The sequence below is a fragment of the Muntiacus reevesi genome, chromosome 1, assembly GCF_963930625.1.
Source record: "Muntiacus reevesi chromosome 1, mMunRee1.1, whole genome shotgun sequence".
NCBI classification, from domain to species: Eukaryota; Metazoa; Chordata; class Mammalia; order Artiodactyla; family Cervidae; genus Muntiacus; species Muntiacus reevesi.
The window spans coordinates 52,340,513-52,359,311 of NC_089249.1; the positions used below are offsets into that span (position 1 = coordinate 52,340,513).

The 18,799-nt window shown below is 57.1% G+C and overlaps 1 protein-coding gene across 8 annotated transcripts in view; it reads left to right on the top strand.

The window, feature by feature from the left end:
- The window catches only part of CACNA1C (calcium voltage-gated channel subunit alpha1 C), a 390,058-nt gene that overhangs the window by 327,054 nt on the left and 44,205 nt on the right, over positions 1 to 18,799 (top strand). For all 8 annotated transcript variants that reach the window (XM_065943172.1, XM_065943187.1, XM_065943201.1 and 5 more), the window contains exons 20-29: positions 483 to 612; positions 1,583 to 1,642; positions 5,395 to 5,501; positions 6,345 to 6,432; positions 6,945 to 7,052; positions 8,601 to 8,653; positions 8,935 to 9,081; positions 9,810 to 10,011; positions 11,215 to 11,373; positions 11,860 to 11,970. In XM_065943172.1, coding sequence (XP_065799244.1) covers positions 483 to 612; positions 1,583 to 1,642; positions 5,395 to 5,501; positions 6,345 to 6,432; positions 6,945 to 7,052; positions 8,601 to 8,653; positions 8,935 to 9,081; positions 9,810 to 10,011; positions 11,215 to 11,373; positions 11,860 to 11,970 — 1,165 coding nt within the window. The remainder of the gene's footprint in view (positions 1 to 482; positions 613 to 1,582; positions 1,643 to 5,394; positions 5,502 to 6,344; positions 6,433 to 6,944; positions 7,053 to 8,600; positions 8,654 to 8,934; positions 9,082 to 9,809; positions 10,012 to 11,214; positions 11,374 to 11,859; positions 11,971 to 18,799) is intronic.

An 18,799-nucleotide genomic window follows, 5' to 3' on the forward strand; every position in this document is an offset into this window, starting at 1 on the left:
AAGACACCCTTGGCATCCGAGGATCCACTGTGAGCACCCCTGGGGTCAGGGCTGTTGGCCTCTGTCACTGCGCTGAGGTTCAGGATTGAATTACTGCTGCGGCAGACAATCTCCTTGGAGTCGGGGCTTAACCAGCCTGGCATCATCCACGCTCTGGGAGGCTCTGCTGCTCCCCGTACGGACACATGTGAGGTAGATCTTATGAAGTCAGTATTTTTAATGATGGGGAGCCGAGTCCCCAGACGAAAGCTCATGAATGATGTCACAGCAGTACATGAAGATGCAGAGGTTCCTGAAGGGTCAGATGTAACCCCGAGGCCCCGTGGCGGGGGGCACGGTGGGGCCGAGTGCGGGGCTGTGTCTCCCCTGCAGCAGGATGGCTCGGGCTGAAGGGCCCACGCCCCACCTGCACACACATCTGCACACCAAGAAGAAGCAGAGACCCCACCCCATGTGACAGCCCCCCACCCCTGCCCCCGCAGGTTCCGCCTCCAGTGCCATCGTATCGTCAATGACTCCATCTTCACCAACCTGATCCTCTTCTTCATCCTGCTCAGCAGCATCTCCCTGGCCGCCGAGGACCCCGTGCAACACACCTCCTTCAGGAACCACGTACGCACCTCGTCCCCCGCACCCCACCCCCGCAACATGACCCCCCTGGTTGCCTGACCCTGTCCTTCAATCCAGAGCCTGCCCCGAATCTCACGGTCAGAGGCACAGCAGACATCTCCCTAAGAGATGACAGCTTTGCTGCAAACCCATCTTAGGACGCTTAGCTCAGGTCAGCCTCACCCCGACGTCAGACCCCACTGCCCACAGATGCTCCCCAGGGGCTTCACCTCCCGGGAACTGGCCCATCCTGTCCCTGGGGATCAGTGGCAGATGGCACTCTGATGAGACTGCGCGCATAAGGAGGACCTCACTGACCCTCTGCAGAGTTGAAATTGAATTTGGAGCTTGCCTCAGGCTCTGGTGAATTACAGTCAAAGACCAGAGTAGGACCTGCCATATCCCAAAGCCTTGAAACAATGTCAGATTCGAACCAGGCGGGCGTGAAGCGAGGAGTCCACCACCCTAAAGCCAGACCCCTGCGAGCCAGTCGGTGGTCCTGCAGCCCAGGTGGCCCACAGCTTTCTTCCTGGGAAGGCCCTCGCTCTGACCCATTACCTGAGACAGAGTGAAGCGTGAACCCCGAGCCTGTCCCCTGCCAGGGGCCCAGCCAGAGTAGGGTCCCGGAACGTGAGAGACTGGCTCATCCCCTGATGTGAATTAAGCAATTTGCATGTTTGTGCAAAGAAAGCAAACCCCACTCTGTCTTTGAGACACGTATCCCATGGTCTGATTTGGGTTTGTAAGTAAATTGAATTAATGAGAAAAGCACCCAACCGGACCCAGGACGCGCTGAGTCGGCTCTGGGAGCCCGCTCACAGATCTGGGGCCTTCAGGACCCTGTGCTGTGTCGATGCCTCTGGTCTCCCTTGGAAAGACTGCATGATTTGGGGTGCGACTCCCTGCTGGCGACCCTGCTCCCATCCTGTTGCTCCATTCCCCCCTCCCCACCCTGTTTCTCTTTGTTTTGCAGATTCTGTTTTATTTTGACATTGTTTTCACTACCATTTTCACCATTGAGATTGCCCTGAAGGTAACCCTGCCCTCTGCTCCTCTCCTGTCCTTCCCCACTGGCTCTGCTGCTCTGTCGCTAATGCACACTCTGCTGCTGTCCATCACTCGGAGCCACTAATCCGCTGTGCTTGTCTTTCAGATCCTAGGCAACGCAGACTATGTCTTCACTAGTATCTTTACCTTAGAAATTATCCTCAAGGTAATGCACGCAGCAAGGCCTCTGCCTCCTCTCTCTGCATTGCCTCTTCTCTCTGGTCTCCTTCACTCTGGTTTTACTCTCAAGCCTGAAGCTGGAGGAACTGGGGCCCCTGACTTTGTGCCTGTGCAGTTTAGGCACTAATGCTGGCTGATACCAGGCACTCCCCACCACTGCCTGCCCCCCCACCACCTCTGTGAGCCATGCCTGACCCCGGCAGGAACCCTCCCCCTATCCTGCCCAGAGGGGACGCCACACGAAGGACAAGAGTCGGAAAATGGCAAAGCCCAGGGCGTCAAGAGGACCCCTGCCTATGCCCTCGGGATGCCCTTTGTCAACACAGGCCAATGCCAATGTTCCAACCGAGGTCTCTGGACAGACCCCTGCACACACCTCTGACCCCTGGATTACACCCCCAACAAAGCTTGCCCCCTCGCCCCTGCCCAGGCCTGGAGGAGGCGGCCATGTCCTCCAAGGCTCAGTGCAGGGCTGAAAGTCTACACACACTCCCATCTTTTGACCCCAACACAGTAGAGCCTGCCTCTGAGCAGCCTCAGGATGACAGGGCTTTGCCCCAAGCTTTATTATTGTTTCCATTAATATACAATCAGTGGGGCTCCCCAGGTGGCACTGGTGGTAAAGAACCCGCCTGCCATAATGCAAGAGACGTAAGAGACACGGGTTCAATCCCTGGATTGGGAAGATACCTGGAGAAGGGAATGGCTATCCACTCCAAGATTCTTGCTGGAGAATCCCATGGACAGAGGAGCCTCGCTACAGGCTCCTTGGGATAGCAAAGAGTCAGACATGACTGAGTGACTTAGCACAGCACAATATATTACTTACATCCACTCTGTTAGGATTTCCAAGCTCCGCAGGCCACCTGAGCCTCGGGGGCAAGTTCCAAGTCAGGGGAGCGTGTATGCCCACTCTTCGGTCTCAGAGCCTGGGGCTCACCCTGACCGCAGTCAGCAAGCTGCTTCTGTATGGTGCCTCCCACCGGGAGACCACCCCGGGCACCCTCCCCCAGGCTCCGGGCTCCTCCCACCCTGCACACGAAGCCCCAGACCCTCCTTCCTGGGCTCCTATGGGTGGGGACAGCCTGTCACGTCCAGCTTCAGCCTGAGCAGACACTTTCTTGTGCCTTCTGTGTCCAGACCCTCTGGTTCCAGCTAACCAGGCGTTAACAAGAGGAAACCAGAAGTGTTCCTCGGGTTTTCTCTCTGACCCCTGGGGGTAGGGAGAGGGACCAGGCTGCCCGGCTACATGGAGACCCTTCCCTGGACTCCAGGCCCGGGGAGGCGCACAAACACCAGGTTCTCCTGAGTCTCAGACCCTCCTCGGAGCGCCTCTTCCTCCAAGGTTGCCAGCTCCTGGGAGGTCCTCCGTCCCGCCCACCTGCTCCTTCTTCTGCCCACTTTTACGCTGACTGTGCTCTAGGTCGAGCCTGGTCCCAGAACACTGCCTGCACCTCCTCCCCCAGGGTCCCTCTGCCTCACCTGCAGGCCCAGCATCCTGCCTGGCAGAGGTGACTGTCGTGCAGGAGAGGTGTCCAGGGTCAGAGACAGCTGAAAGGTCTGGGCATGTTTAGCCTTCCAAGGAAAGGCTTCTGAGGCCAAGACAGTTGGACTGAATGATGCCTAGATCTGTCACCGAGAGGAGGGAGATGGACCTAGGACCCACAAGCAGAAATTACAAAAGATAAGATGTGTTTAATGAGCAATATTGCTGCCTGGAGAGGTGCTGGCTGGACGGAGGGGCATCCTGCACTCCCAGCTCAGAGTTTGATCCTTTTCTCTCCCCTGCAAGGCTTTTCCTGGGTAAAGTTTAAGACTTCGGGAGCAGGAATGTGTGGCAGTCAGCAGACAGGGTAGAGGGGGACCTGTACTGGACCCCACAGTGAACTCTCAAGTAAATGCCCCATTTTTCCAGTGTCCACTTGCCCTTTCTCCTGTGGCCACTCTTCCTCTGGTCCTGCCTGGGCAGCCGCCCTGCGCGCACACACACACACAAGCCAGCCTTCTGGGCTCAAAGCTTCTCAGTTAACATGAACCATGGAGCCACCCCGGTCTGCTCTCGGGGGCCCAGACCTACACTGAGAGACAAGGAAACCCCCCACCCCAAGATTACAGGCCTTTGGGACACATCTCCAGCTGAATTCCCCTGCAATCTTTTATATAATCTACCCACTTCTGCAAACTGTTGCAGGACACAGGTGTCTGAGTCCCCTGTGACCCCCTCCTGCAGGAGATCAGTGGGAAGAATTAGGTTGCAAGAGCTATTTTTGCCCATTTCCCCTGTGTTTGCTCTTGAATCACTCTGTGAACAAGCTGCCCTGGGCATGCTCTGATTCCAAAGAAATAAATTGGGCTTCCAGGCAACCGGGGAGCTGCTCCCAGGCTCTAAGCCGTCAGCTCCAGATTTTCCCCTCTGGCTGTCGTTCATGGTCATGGCCTTTCAGCTCTTCACCTGGAAATCCACTGGCCCTTAGTTCATGTCAACGAGACTGGACAGGAGTTCCTAGAGCAAGGACAGGGCTCTGAGGAAGGTGGGAGACAGCAAACCCACGACACTCATCACCCCCAAAGTGGTCCCTTCCTAGTCTGCAAGGGGTTTTTGCATGGTTCTGTAGCTGCCTCTACAGAGGGGGACTCTGAGCACCCCCATCACAGGACGAACCCAGAGTTCCAGTCATAGCTCTCTGCTGAGTCCAGTCCTCTGCAGTGAAGCTCCCCTGCAGGGCTTGCCATCTGCAGAATTATGTCTAAAGGGCTTTACCTATAACACCCAAGGGCACTTACAACCCTCCAGGGAAGAGGTTGTCATCACCTCGTTTCTCTGACGAAACACAGGGAAGTTGAGTAACCAGCTCCAGGCACTCAGAGTGTGGTGGGTGGGATTTGAACTCAGGCGGCCAGGCTCCAGAGCCATGCTCACATGGCAGTGCCCACAGCCCCTCTGGACACACAGCTCCAGAACCGGATGGTGGAGTGGAGCTCGAATCCTGGGCGCAGACCAGCAGCACTTGTGAGGCCCGGGAAGGGATAGATGCTGGTCGCCAGCATTCCTGGTAGAATTTCTCATAGAATTTCTCACTGGGCACTAGAGCTTGCCCGAGCCTGAGGGGTCACCTGGGGCTAAACCAGGGAAGTTCTGGGAAGCCAAGGGGCTGGTCCTGGACTGGGCAAGCCCCCACCTCCCCCAGATGCCCATGTCCTGGGGGCCCTGAGGTGGAGAGAGTTTGGAGAGGGCATGGGACCCCAAGAACACGGAGCATCAGCAGGGGCCTCACGGGGCTGCAGTCACAGAAATGTGATGAGGGGCGGAGGCCCTTGAAAGGGCTGCAGATACAGGACTGAAGGTGGCAGGCACGTCCTGGGCAGGAGCCTCTGGGCTTTGCGTCACTGGCAGCGGACACTCCCCAGGCACAGCGTCTCCTCCTATCCTGCCTGCCTCAGCCCTCCATCACCTCCTGGTTCTTCATCCGGGCCCTTCTGGGAGTGCTGTGGGGGGGGGGGTGGTGAAGGGTCTTTGGAGCCCGGGAACTGCTCACACCCCGATCCCTGCGCCCCCAGATGACAGCCTACGGGGCCTTCCTGCACAAGGGCTCCTTCTGCCGCAACTACTTCAACATCCTGGACCTGCTGGTGGTCAGCGTGTCCCTCATCTCCTTCGGCATCCAGTGAGTGGGGCCCGAGGGCCTGGGAGAGGCACGGGGCAAGGGAGAGGGTCGGAGAGGGCAGTAAGGGAGAGGCCTGCCTGTGTCCACAGCAGCGTGAGGGCGCTGGGACCAGGGCAGGGCCTCCCTGGCGGCTGTGGGCCCAAGGAGGTTAGACACCTTCGGAAGGTAATTAGCAGGCGAGGGTGGGGGACACTTCAGAGTGGCCCCCATCCCCCAAGGCGAGGCCCTGTGTGCCCCTGGAGGACGACCGTGGCCTGTCCTCCCCTGGGGGGGTGGCCTGGCCCCGGAGCCCCAGGTGTGCAGAGTCTGTGGTGTCAGAGCCATTCCTCCAGGCCTGAATGTCCTGTGCACAAAGGGATGTGGTGGGCGGCCACCGGGGACCAGGTGCCTGCCCCGCCATTCATACAGTATTTCTTCAAGTCCATGATATGAAAAACCACCACGGGTTCAGATTACAACAGGTGCTGCATGGGATGACAAATGGTTCATGTGCATTTTCTCTTTTGATCCTTGCAACAAGTTCATGAGGTGATCACTGCCCCGTTTTACAGATAAAGAAACTGGGGCTCTGAACAGTTAGGAAGTGTATCCTCCGTGGCCAGAGTCTGGTGGAGCTCTGCCTCTCTACATCCCCTTGGCTGGGTAAACACCCCAGAGCAGCACATTGTAATGCTAACAACAAGTGGTAAATTCTTTTCCCGTGATTTGTTCACCAAGTCCCCGGCTCCCAGGATAGCTCCAGGTCCCTGCAGGTGGGAGACTTTCTCCAGGACTCCCATGCTCACCCCTCTCTCCTGCGGGCCCAGGAACAGGAGTGGTTCACCCCACCATCCATTCCCCCAGGTCCAGTGCCATCAACGTGGTGAAGATCCTGCGAGTCCTGAGGGTGCTCCGGCCACTGAGGGCCATCAACAGGGCCAAGGGGCTGAAGGTGAGTCGACCAGGCCTGAGCAGGGGCCCCCAGCCCAGCAAGTTTCAGCCAGGGGTCCGTATGAGGTGATGGGTGGACAGGAGGCGGGGACAATGGCAGGGCCTCTGGGTTGGAACCAGGACCCTCCTACCAGCACCTCAGCACCACTTCATGTTCTGGTTCCGAGATGCATGGAGCCCCAGTAGAGGCCGCCGTTCACAATCCCAGCTTCTCAGCAAAGCTTTTGCAGAAGGAGACCACATACAACCTTGGGCCCTGTGCAGTGATGAGGCCCCTGAATCACTGCCCCAGAGTATGGGGTGTTAGCGGGGCTTTGGTTCCCGGGTCACCCAGCAGGATATGGGCCCCCCAGGCTCCATCACCCTGTGAGCTGGGAGCACGCTTTGCCCCTTTGAGTCTGATTCCCACCACCCCCAGCCCATAGTGAAGGGCTGCCCCTGCCCCCTCAGAGAGGGCCGTGACACGGGGGACTCAGCCAAGGCCAGGCCCTGACCCCCTGCCTCCCCCGACAGCACGTCGTGCAGTGTGTGTTCGTGGCCATCCGCACCATCGGAAACATTGTGATCGTCACCACGCTGCTCCAGTTCATGTTCGCCTGCATTGGGGTCCAGCTCTTCAAGGTGGGGTCTCAGCCAGATCTGCAGCCCCCTGTTCTTCCCACCTGTCAGATCCCAGGGACACGGACGGGAGCGGCCACAGGGGACACGGTGGGGACAGTGCTGGGTCTCCCTGGGGAGGGACGCGGCTGCTCCACCGCCCCTCCTGTCTTTCAGACCCAAGGAGGACTAACTAGTTCCCAGACCAGAGCAGAGCTAGTTTCTAGACCTGAGGAGGACTAACTAGTCCCCAGATCCCAGGAGGACTAACTAGCTTCCAGACCCAAAGGCTAACTAGTTCCCAAACCCAAGGAGAACTAACTAGTTCCCAGATACAAGGGGGACTAGTTCCCAGATCCCATGAGGACTAACTAGCTCCCAGACCCAAAGAAGACTAAGTAGTTCCCAAATCCGAGGAGGACTAACAAGTTTTCAGACCAGAAAAGAACTAGTTCCCAAACCCGAGGAAGATTAACTAGTTTCCAGACTCAAGGAGGACTAACTAGTTCTCAGACCAGAGAAGGACTAGTTATCAGCCTGGAGGAACACTAGTTGCCAGACTGGAGAAGGGCTAGTTCCCAGACCAGAGCAGGACTAACTAGTTCCCAGCCCAGAGGAGGACTAGTTTCCAGCTCAGAGGAAGACTAACTAGTTCCCAGCCCAGAGGAAGACTAGTTCCCAGCCTGGAGGAGGCCTAGTTCCCAAACAAGAGCAGGGCTAGATCCCAACCCGGAGGAGGACTAGTTCCCAACCCGGAGGAGGACTAACTAGTTCCCAGACCAGAGCAGGGCTAGTTCCCAGCCCGGAGGAGGACTAGTTCCCAGCCTGGAGGAGGACTTACTAGTTCCAGACCAGAGCAGGGCTAGTTCCCAGCCCAGGGGAGCACTAACTAGTTCCCAGACCAGAGCAGGACTAACTAGTTCCCAGACCAGAGCAGGACTAACTAGTTCCCAGTCCAGAGCAGGGCTAGTTCCCAGCCCAGAGGAGGCCAGTGTGTAGGCAGTGCTGCTTCATCACCAACCGGCCCTCCAAGCGTGGCGGCCCTCAGCCCTGCCCTCCCTTCTAGAGAAAGGCAGAGGGACTGTCATCCCTGACCCCTCTGTGTGGTCACCCACCTAGACCTGCGGGGCTCCTGTGACCAGTGGCATGAGTCCCCCACCCAGGTGGCTGCAGAGCCGTGGTTTGCCAGGTTCTCGCCCTATGTCTGGCAGGCCCTTGGTGAGGCCACGTCCCTGGTCCTCCCTTTCCGGCCCCAGTCCTCTCTCTGCTCTTCACCACCTGAAGCTCTGCCCCCACCATGCACACGGGCCCCGCCTTCCCCACCAAGTTTTCAACCTAAGTCCAGCCATCCTCCTCCCTCACCAGACCCGCCTCCCGAGCTCTGCTTCACCCCTGGGTTCCCTGTGATGGGGTCCCCGTGGCACGGCGCGTTTTCTGTCTGGGCTCTGCTCTCCTCACTCTTCTGTCCCAAGACTCCAGCACAGAGCCGGCTGCAGATATAATCACTAGACAGTTTTTGACCGACTCCTCGATTCAGAAACCTCTCCATCACTGTGCTCTTCCGCCTTCCAGGGCAAGCTCTACACCTGTTCGGACAGTTCCAAACAGACAGAGGCTGAATGCAAGTAAGTGTGGCGGGGACAGTCAGGCCAGCTGACTCTGGGTGGGTGAGGCTTGTCCTGAGAGAAGGGGTGCCCCGTTCTGCCTCCAACAGCACTGGCAGCTGGATTTTACCCATGGGTTGTCTGGTCCGGTTGACATAGCACATGAGATCATCTATCCCTGAGGTCTGCTCAGTGGCCAGAACTGTGGGTTTAAGCTCAGCCATCCCATCCTGCCCCCAAGCCAGGACTCACAGGTGGTGGGGAGATGGGAGACCCCAGAATGAACCGTCTCCCTTCCGCAGGGGGAACTACATCACGTACAAGGATGGGGAGGTGGACCACCCCATCATTCAGCCCCGCAGCTGGGAGAACAGCAAGTTCGACTTCGACAATGTCCTGGCCGCCATGATGGCCCTGTTCACCGTCTCCACCTTCGAGGGGTGGCCAGAGTAAGTATGCAGACCCTGGCCAGTCTCACTGGTGTCCACACTCCTTTCAGAAACCATGTTTATCTCCATCCTCCCTAGGTGGTGAGGGTGTTTCTAGAACAAGCTGAAGGCCATGCATGATAAGTCACTTCAGTTGTGTCCAACTCTTTGAGACCCTATGGACCCTCCCAACAAGAATACTGGTGTATTCTCTTCTCCAGGGGACCTTCCCAACCAAGGGATCGAATCCAAGTCTCTTACATCTCCTGCATTGGCAGGCAGGTTCTTTACAACTAGCACCACCTGGGAAGCCCAGACACAGGCTACCTGAGTGTAAACCAAACCACTGCTGATGATCTGAGCGAGCCTGGGCATTTATATTGAGTGCTTTTATCTAAATGAATATCTGTCCTCAGATCGATCTTATGTTCACTGCAACATTCTCCAAGTCTCTGCTGAGAAACAACAAAGCTGTATTAATATTTACCAATATCTCCAGCTTTTTAAATCAATGCCCATGACTCGCATTACATTAGATAGTTCTTAGCAGTTTCGAAACACCTTCATATTCATTATATCAACTGTCCTACCAGGTAGGAAAATCTGGAACTACTGTTCACACTTTGCAGATAAGGAATCTGATGCTCAGAGAGGTTGAGTGATTTGCCCGAGCCACACAGTAGTAAGAGACAGAGCTGGGGCCTGAACCAGCTCCCTGGCCCTGTGCGGGCCTGTCTCCGTGCCTCCAGGTTGCTGTACCGGTCCATCGACTCTCACACAGAGGACAAGGGTCCCATATACAACTACCGCGTGGAGATCTCCGTCTTCTTCATCATCTACATCATCATCATTGCCTTTTTCATGATGAACATCTTCGTGGGTTTCGTCATTGTCACCTTCCAGGAGCAGGGGGAGCAAGAGTACAAGAACTGCGAGCTGGACAAGAACCAGGTAGCCCCCACCCCCCAGAGGGTGAGAGGCCGGGTGGTCAGGAGGCTGAAGCCTGTGAAAGCACCCCTTCTGCAGAGAACCCGAGCTCTGCTTAGGAAAGGAACTCCCCCCCAAGCCCCTGTCAGGCTCTCTGGACCCCTGGTCCACACCTTGGCTCTAGACTCACCATTCTGGCGCTGTGTGGACTTCGCATGGTAAGGAAGCCAGGGAAGAGGGAAGCCAGTCAGTGTAGAGGAGCGGTGCTTAGACCCTTGTGTATTACCAGGTTGATGACAGTAGAGATGGAGCAAATAGACTGGTCGGGTTTAGAGGCTGGAAGTGGAGGCTGGAGGAGAGAGGAGGGCTTGGGTGAGCCCCGTCCTGACCTGGGGTCCGGGCACAGCACAGAGGTAACCGGAGTCTAGTCAACCCAGGATCCCACCCCTTGGCCGCGAGCTATGACTTCCGGTCTGTGGACACTGGTAGCTAAGACAACTGACTCAGGATGGGAAAGGAGAATCGCGGAGACATGGGCCTCCAAGAGAGTCTATGGCTGGAAATATCCGAGAAGACGGACTGTCAGTCAGTCAGCAAGCGTTTACCAACCATCCCCGAGAGGGAAGGAAGGAGACAGGGCCCCCTCGACTACATCCTGATGGGGACCAACCAGAGAGGATTCTCCCTCCTTAGGGGAATGATAGAGCCTCAAAAAAGTCCAAGTAATAGCTGCTTCAAACTGTGAAACCCCTCCCGTCTACCCTAGCGGCAGTGTGTGAAGTACCCCCATCATCCGGGTTACTAACCCCTCCCATCTACCCTAGCGGCAGTGTGTGAAGTACCCCCATCATCCGGGTTACTAACCCTCCCGTCTACCCTAGCGGCAGTGTGTGACGTACCCCCATCATCCGGGTTACTAACCCTCCCGTCTACCTTAGCGGCAGTGCGTGAAGTACCCCCATCATCCGGGTTACTAACCCTCCCGTCTACCCTAGCTGCAGTGTGTGAAGTACCCCCATCATCCGGGTTACTAACCCCTCCCGTCTACCCTAGCGGCAGTGCGTGGAGTACCCCCATCATCCAGGTTACTAGCCCTCCCGTCTACCCTAGCGGCTGTGCGTGGAGTACCCCCAACATCATCCGGGTTACTAACCCTCCCGTCTACCCTAGCGTCAGTGCGTGGAGTGCCCCCATCATCCGGGTTACTAACCCTCCCGTCTACCCTAGCGGCAGTGCGTGGAGTACGCCCTCAAGGCCCGGCCCCTGCGGAGGTACATCCCAAAAAACCAGCACCAGTACAAGGTGTGGTACGTGGTCAACTCCACCTACTTCGAGTACCTGATGTTCGTCCTCATTCTGCTCAACACCATCTGCCTGGCCATGCAGGTCAGTTCCGCGGGCCGGCCGGGGTGCCTGGGTCGGGGCGGGGTAGGGGGCAGAACGAGGATGGGAGGTGTTGCCATTTCACTGGCCGAGTGGGGCAGGAGGGGCACCTTCCCGAGGGGTCAGAATGCCACCTTCCCGAGGGGTCAGAATGCCAGGACCTTGGGCTGTGAGATAGAGGGCGGTGGAGCACAGGTGACCTTGCAATGGCGTTGATCGTCCGTGATGCCAGCTGTGTGGAGCCCACCTGAGGCCAGGAGGCCACGCAGAGCTGACCCCGATGAGAGCAGGGCCCAGGCTGTAACCGCCTGCGTTTGCGGCAACGACAGAGAGGGGAAGGACCCGCAGGGCTTCTTGAGCCCACCTGGCTCCCGCAGGTGTAGCCGGCCCCCAGGCTGCGTTCAGGAAGGTCTCTTTTGAGGGCGTGGCTGGGAGCAGGGAGCCCCCGCCTCATTTCACAGCGCCTCCGCCCCCACCCCCCACCCCCAGCACTACGGTCAGAGCTGCCTGTTCAAAATCGCCATGAACATTCTCAACATGCTCTTCACTGGCCTTTTCACGGTGGAGATGGTCCTGAAGCTCATCGCCTTCAAGCCCAAGGTAGGTCCTCTGGGACGGACCTTGGTCCACAGCGCCAGGGGTGGGCTTGGGTCGGTGGGGGGCAGTCTTGGCCAGGGACTGGATCCTCCTGGCGGTGACCGCTGCAGCCCAGGAGCCTTCAGGGCTCACCCCAGGCCAACTCCTTGAAGCAAACTCTCAGTCCCTGGACTGACCTGAGGTCTGGACTCGGGGAGCAGGGACGTGCCTGAGCCAGCCTGCTTCCACGGGAGGCAGAGTCGCCCTTGCCCTGGCACATCGTCTAGAAGAGACTGGAAACCAAACCTCACCAGGCCCAGCCCCCCAGGCCCACCCGGGGTCTCTTCTCACGCGGTCACTGCACGCTGCACAGACTAAGAGCCCTGCTGCAGGGGCTCAGACAGGGCCGCGTTTGCTCAGGGCTGGGCATTAGTGCTTCCGGGGGGCCTCTGGTTCCCCACCTCAGGGCTGCAGTCACTGCCCATACCTTCCAGCACAGGACAGACCTACAAATGTCTGCACAGCTACCTATAAGCAGCTTTTAGGAAAAAAAAAAAAAACATTGGGAGAGATCAGAGCTGAGTGAGGCAGGACAGGGCGGGTTGGCCCCTGCTTCTTGGATCATCTGTGTCCTTTGCCACTGACCGGACCTACACACACACACACACACACACAGCCTCGAGGACGCAAGGTGACTGGGTTTGAGCAGCTCCTGTCTCTCTCTCTGTAGACAGCTCAGCATCACCATGTCCACTGCCTGGACTTCACAACTGCCCTTGATGGGGTATCCTGGGGGCTCAGGGGCTTCCAGCTGCTACACAGCTTTGGAGAGGGGGAGCAGTGAGAAGGGAATCTAAGAGGGTAATGCAGGACAGGTTTCCAAACCTTCTTGTCCCCACTTTTACTGGTTTTTCTAGATACAACACAGGTCAACCAGGGCGGTGCAGGGGCCGGGATGTGGGGACTGCACATCCCTGGCCCTGTATTTCACTTACATTCAGATGCTCACCTGCTGCAGAACTTGTGGGGCCAGGAGGCATGCCCCGGGGCTGTCGGTCGGATCCCTGTTTAGTGACAGGATCCTCGTTGTCTTCTCTGAATTAATGTTCCACCAACATTTGTCAGTAACCTGCGGTGCTGCACACACCTCATTGCATGGAATCCTCAAGACACCTTTCTGAGATAGGTATTATCTCCTCATCTTAGAGAAGAGGGGAGTGGAACTCAGAGCAATTAAGTGTTGTGTTAATTACACCATTATTAAGTGGCAGGACTGGGAATAGAATCAGCGTGTCTGACTTTGTAGTCTATGTAATTCCCTCCACACCAAGCCGTTAGCAAGCATCTTCCTACAGCATGTGTTCTGCTGAGGACTTTGCAGAAGGAGGGAACCCCTTGAGGGGCTTCAAAGACAAGACAACCCGTGTTCTCGCTGTACCAAGCCTCCCTCGCCAGAGGGACCTGAGAGTCCAGAGTATGGAACCCAGGCTGAACGCACAGAATGAGACCCTAATGAATGTCCTTTGGTGATAATCAGGGTGCTTTCCCACCTCCTCCAGGGCAGCAAATAGGCTCTTTTCACTTTCCCTTCCAAGCCCAGTCCCATTTAGGGGCAGAGAAGACCACGGAATGTCCCTGGCCATCTTCTGTGGGGCCCTGTCCCAAGCCACATGGCCAGGGGGCCGGCGGGCTCAGTGCCCACAGCAGCACACCCCAGGGAGGCTGGTGGGCTGGGCCATCGCTGGGCTGAGCCTCCAGCTCAGATGACAGCTTCCAGGAGGGAACTGGCATGGTTTTCTCCAGTCTCATGAGATGTGCATAGTTCAAAGGCCTGAGTCACTCTGCGTTGAGTCAGACGTGTTTCTGATGAAGTCAGGGGCTGCTGCACAGTCCTGTGGGGTCTTCCTGAGTCGGGCTTCAGGGCTCAGGGGATGCATAAGACAGACCTGCCTTAAGGAGTGAGTGGCAGTGACATTGCATGGGCCTAAGCCCGGAGAACACTGTCCCTGAATCCTGAAGACCCAGGAACAAACCAGTTACCTGGGAAGTAGCCAGTTAGGGTGCTCAGAACCATAAAGCGCCCTCCTGTACATCTTCCTTTCTGTCGTGAGAAGATAGGGTAAAATCAGAGCAACGTTTCCAGAGAAATAAGACAACCACCTTGGGCATCTGCATTTCACACGCAGAAGAGTCTGTCTGTGCTTAAAGAGAAAGGGAAAAAGTCAAAGTGTTAGTCACTCAGTCATGTCCAACTGTTTGCAACTTCATGGCCTATAGCCTGCCAGGTTCCTCCATCCATAGGATTTCCCAGGCAGGAATACTGGAGTGGGTTGCCGTTTCCTTCTCCAGGGGATTTTCCTAACCCAGGAATCAAATCTATGTCTCCTGCATTGGCAGGTGGTTTCTTTACCACTGCTCCACCTGGGAATCTCTCATTAAGGAACAGATTCCGGAAGCATCGCCAACATTTCCAGGCAGAAAACCAAACCAGAAAGTGTCTGCAGCTCTGATGGAAATACTGAGCTGGCTCCGCCCCACAACCAGGGCTCCTAACGTGACCGCATGTCTGTGTTGCGTGTCAGTACCCGTGAGCGTCAGCTGAGGAAGGGAGGTCAAAAAACAGGGATGCGGGGGTGTCTGAGGCTGGCCTGCTGGGCTTCCTTCCCCATCACTTGGTCTCTGTGGTTGGTTGGTCAGTGGGTCGATTTGTAGTCTGGCCTTGTTCTTTCCGTGTCCTCGTGGCAACTGATGTTTCTGGTCTTCATTTTCATCTGTTCTGCTCACCACTTTGAGAAATTAAGTCAATTCAAGTAGATCTCGTCCCTGTCTGTCTGAAGAGTGGGACAGGTGACAGGCATGTCCTGAACACCTAGTGGCCAGGGGATTTCTCCCCCAAACAGGAGAACTGCCCTGGACATTCCCAGTGGCCCCTGGGCCCTTTGAGACTGCGCAGGACTGAACTGGTCAGCATGAAAAGGCTTTGGTTAGAAAGATCTGAAGTTCATTGAGTAGCTGGTGTCCTCTTTTGAATGGAAGTGTATCAGCAAAGACAGAAAAAAACTTTTAAGATACACTTGATGATAAGCACTGAAAAATATCCAATAACTAGGAATGTGTGTGTGTACCAACTCGCTTCAGTTATGTCTGAGTCTTTGTGACCCCACGGACTGTGGCCCGCCAAGCTCCTTTGTCCGTGAAATTTTCCAAGCTTGAATACTAAAGTGGGTTGCCATACTCTCCTCCAGGGGATCTTCCAAACCCAGGGATCAAATCTGAGTCTCTTGCAACTCCTGCATTGGCAGGTGGATTCTTTACCACTACCACCACCTGGAAAGCCCCAGATTTGGGCAGGTCCCCTCAAACCCTCATCGTGGGTGGTTCTGCAGTGGAGTCCTGCTGTGGACCCAAGTGCCAACAGGGCAGGGGAAGACTCTCCTGAGACCCCAAAGGAGCCCAGCTGCTTCCCATCCCGTCCCATACCATCAGGGGAGGCTGCGGGTGCTTGTACTCTGCCCACACCGATCTCACCTCCAGATGCCCGGAGCACTCATCACATGTCGGTGAGATGAGTGAGTGAAGGCCTTTGAAACTTTGCTGGGGAGGAAAAGCTTAACTCCAAAGAAAACCAGAGCAGATGTCCAAAGTGTGCATTCCTCGAACAACTTGGAGGGTCACCACCACCCACGCTGGGTCTCACCTGCCTCCTGCTGCCCTCTGCCCCACCTCTATCCCATGCTGTCTGTGCTGGGAGGTGCCAGCCTCTCGAAGGGCAGGTCACAGGGTAGAGCTGGCGGGGAGGTGGGAAGCTGGATGGGGAGCAGCTGTGTGCCAGCAGGCCACCCCACTCGACACCAGCAGCCCCGATCACCGTGATGTCTGAGTACATCGTGACGCCGCGTACAGTTGACATTATCTCTGCGAGGCAGCGGTTCCCAGTGTGACACTCGGCTGCCAGCTGCACCCACCCCCCATCTCCCAGACCCACGACCTGGAGCCCAGGAAAGACCAGAGCTTCCAGGACCAGGGGTACCGCCTCCCAGGCTCAGTCCAGCTGAGCTCTGACTCAACTGGTCTCCCTTCCCTGGTCAAGCACACACCGTCTCCCCCTGCATTTTAGATCCCGCCTCCTCAGTCCTCACTAGGATTTAAGATGAGATCCCCTGAAGGATCTTGGGGTTCTGTTGCTTCACCTTCCCTCTCCTTCTCCCACAGTCCTGGGCTCTGCCTTCCCCAATGCCCAGCCCCACCCCCAAAACTGACCCTGTGCATCAGGCCTCCCTGGGAGGGGCAGACTAGCTGCAGCAACCCTGACAGTCGCTGGATGCACTGGGCTTCCTGCAGGAGCAGGGCTCACCTGTGTCCCACCTCGCCCCCACCATCACTGGAAGGTTGTAATAGTTGGGGAAACCTCGGCAGAGAGGTGCGGTCATTGCTCAGGGTCATCCAGCCAGGAAGTGGCAGAGAGAGGACTCGAACCCAGACATCCTGCCTCCAGGGCTCACACACTACACCGCCTCCTTCAGCTTGGAACAGCTCCAGGCATGAAGTGAATTGGGGCACAGATGATCCGAGAGAGGAGAAGTCCGAATTCTCACGCAAGTGCAGTGCATCATGGGATGCTGGGGCAGCAGTCTCTCCTTCCCAGAAACGATGGGCTGAAGCCAGGGCTGGTTTGGTCCATAAGCCAGCAAGCAGAGGGTTGGTGCACTCAGGAGAAGAGATAGTTCCTGGCAGATGCTGGCCCGTCTACCCCAGGGACACACCCAAGGCCTCCCAAGGCTGGGTGTCCACTCACCCTGCAGGCTTAGAGAAGGCTTCCAGCCCAAAGCTCTATCCCCCCAATAACCAGCCCTTCCTGGCTCTGAGGAGCTGGACCTTGAGAGGTTTGGTTCACCAGGTCAGGGAGAGCCCGGAAACCCTTTTCCTGACCCTGACTTCCACCAAGAAGAGAACGGGTGTGTGACCTGGCTCTGGTCAGCCAGACTTCCTGAAAGTCTGTGGTATCTTCCCAGTCTGCTTCCTGCATCACCCCGCAAACCTGTGTCACCCGAGATTTCCAGCAAACAGGTCCTGTCCACCTGGGGATTGGCAGGTGTGTCCTGGCAACCACTGACCTCCTGGAGGGTGTCAGCTGTTTCTGGGGTGGGTGTGGAATGGGTGGGAGGAGGGGCTGACAGCTGAATCAAGCCGTGTCCATGGTCCAGCTTGGAAGATTGATAGAATGGGGGGTGGACGGGTCAGAAGGAGCTGGCATCTTAAAGGAACCCTGTCACCTCCACCCCACTCGGGCCATGTGTAAACCTCCTCTGGTCGGGAACTGGTGGGCTCTGCGGCCAGTGGAGGCCCTGAACCTGCAGGTCAGAGAGGTCCACTGCAGGCCCCAGCAGCACAGCCTGCAGAGGGCGAGGGCATGAGCAGAGGGAGCCTTCAAGGGGGGCGGCCTGATCACTCTTCAACCAGAGAGCAGGGGTGACAGGCGATGCTTTAGTGGGGGCGGGTTGCAGGGTCCCAGGGCCTGGCTCCTGCCCCGTGCTCGCCTGCTGTTAACCTCCTGTCCACCGCTTCTGCCTGCCTTCCTCCCTTGTCTCTCCCCTCAGCCGCACCGCGGACCCAGGTGACCCACCTGTCTGTTCCAGGTCCCTCTGGTGAACCGGAGACTCCAGCCTTCCCTGCGAGCAAGACGCCCGCCACCCTCTCTCCTCCTCCCCTTGACCCCAATAACGCTCTGTTGCTGGGTTTTCTAGGCTGGATGCAGGACGTCCTGGACTCTTCTCTAGTTCCTGCTTCCATCCTCTCTCTGCCTGAACCCCCTACCCCTTCCCTCCTGAAACCATTTTCCCCCCTGGAGATAGCTCCCCAGTGATTTCCAAAACTGGTGTTGAACAGATGCACATTTGTCATTCGTTTGGGGTCCTTGCTCTGTCCCCTGCCCTCAAAACCGGCGCTCCCCATGTGTCTGAAATGCCCTGTGAGCACCCGGGAAGGGTTCTTTCATGCTCACAACTCCAATGGGAGAGCAAGTCTCTCTCTGCCCCAGGGGCCCTGTGATATTCAGAGAAACACTCGAGGAAGCTGACGAGATGGCCAGGGTTCCAAGTGACCCTCACTTCCCCCATGCCCTAAGTCAACCTCTACTCCCTGCCGGTTGTCCAGAGGTGGCATTTCTGCTTACATGGGCAGAAATGCTTGGGAACTGAGAAGGCCCTGTGACCTGACCTCCACACTGAGAGTAACGGCCTGGACAGCATGTCTTGTGACCCAGCTGAAAGTGTGCACGGTTGGGAAGTGGGGTGTCGGGGAGCAGGATAGAGCTGGGAGAAATGGGAGAACAGAAGACGCCTGGCTTCTAAGAGTCAGGAACACAAAGGGAGAGTTGGCCACCCCCAGGAGGGCTGGGGAGAGGGGCCTCGGAGACGCTTAGAGGTGGGGGCTTCCCTGGAAGGACCAAAGGGGCAGATGTCCTCTCTTAAAGTAGACATGTTCCCCTGGTGCTGAACCTCCCCACTCCACCCCCCGGGAGAGCGGCCACCCAGCTCCCCGGCTCCTGAACCACGAGTGTGCATCCGTGTGTCCCGGAGCATCACTCCCTGAACCCTCCACTCTGAGAGACCCGTCCTGTCTTTGCAGAGAGTCTGCCCACCCAGCACTACTCACGGAAATGGAAACAGTCATCCATATGCTTCCAGAAATGTTTCAAAAACATGCGTCTGTTCCCTTCCCAAAATACAGTGTAAAACAGGCAAAATCCACATGTGCAGGACAAGGGGGTGGGTTCAGCACCCTGCTCCCTGCCGGGCACCCAGGCATCATGGCCCGTGTGCTCCTCCCAGGAGGCCTTTGTCCCAGGCCCCCA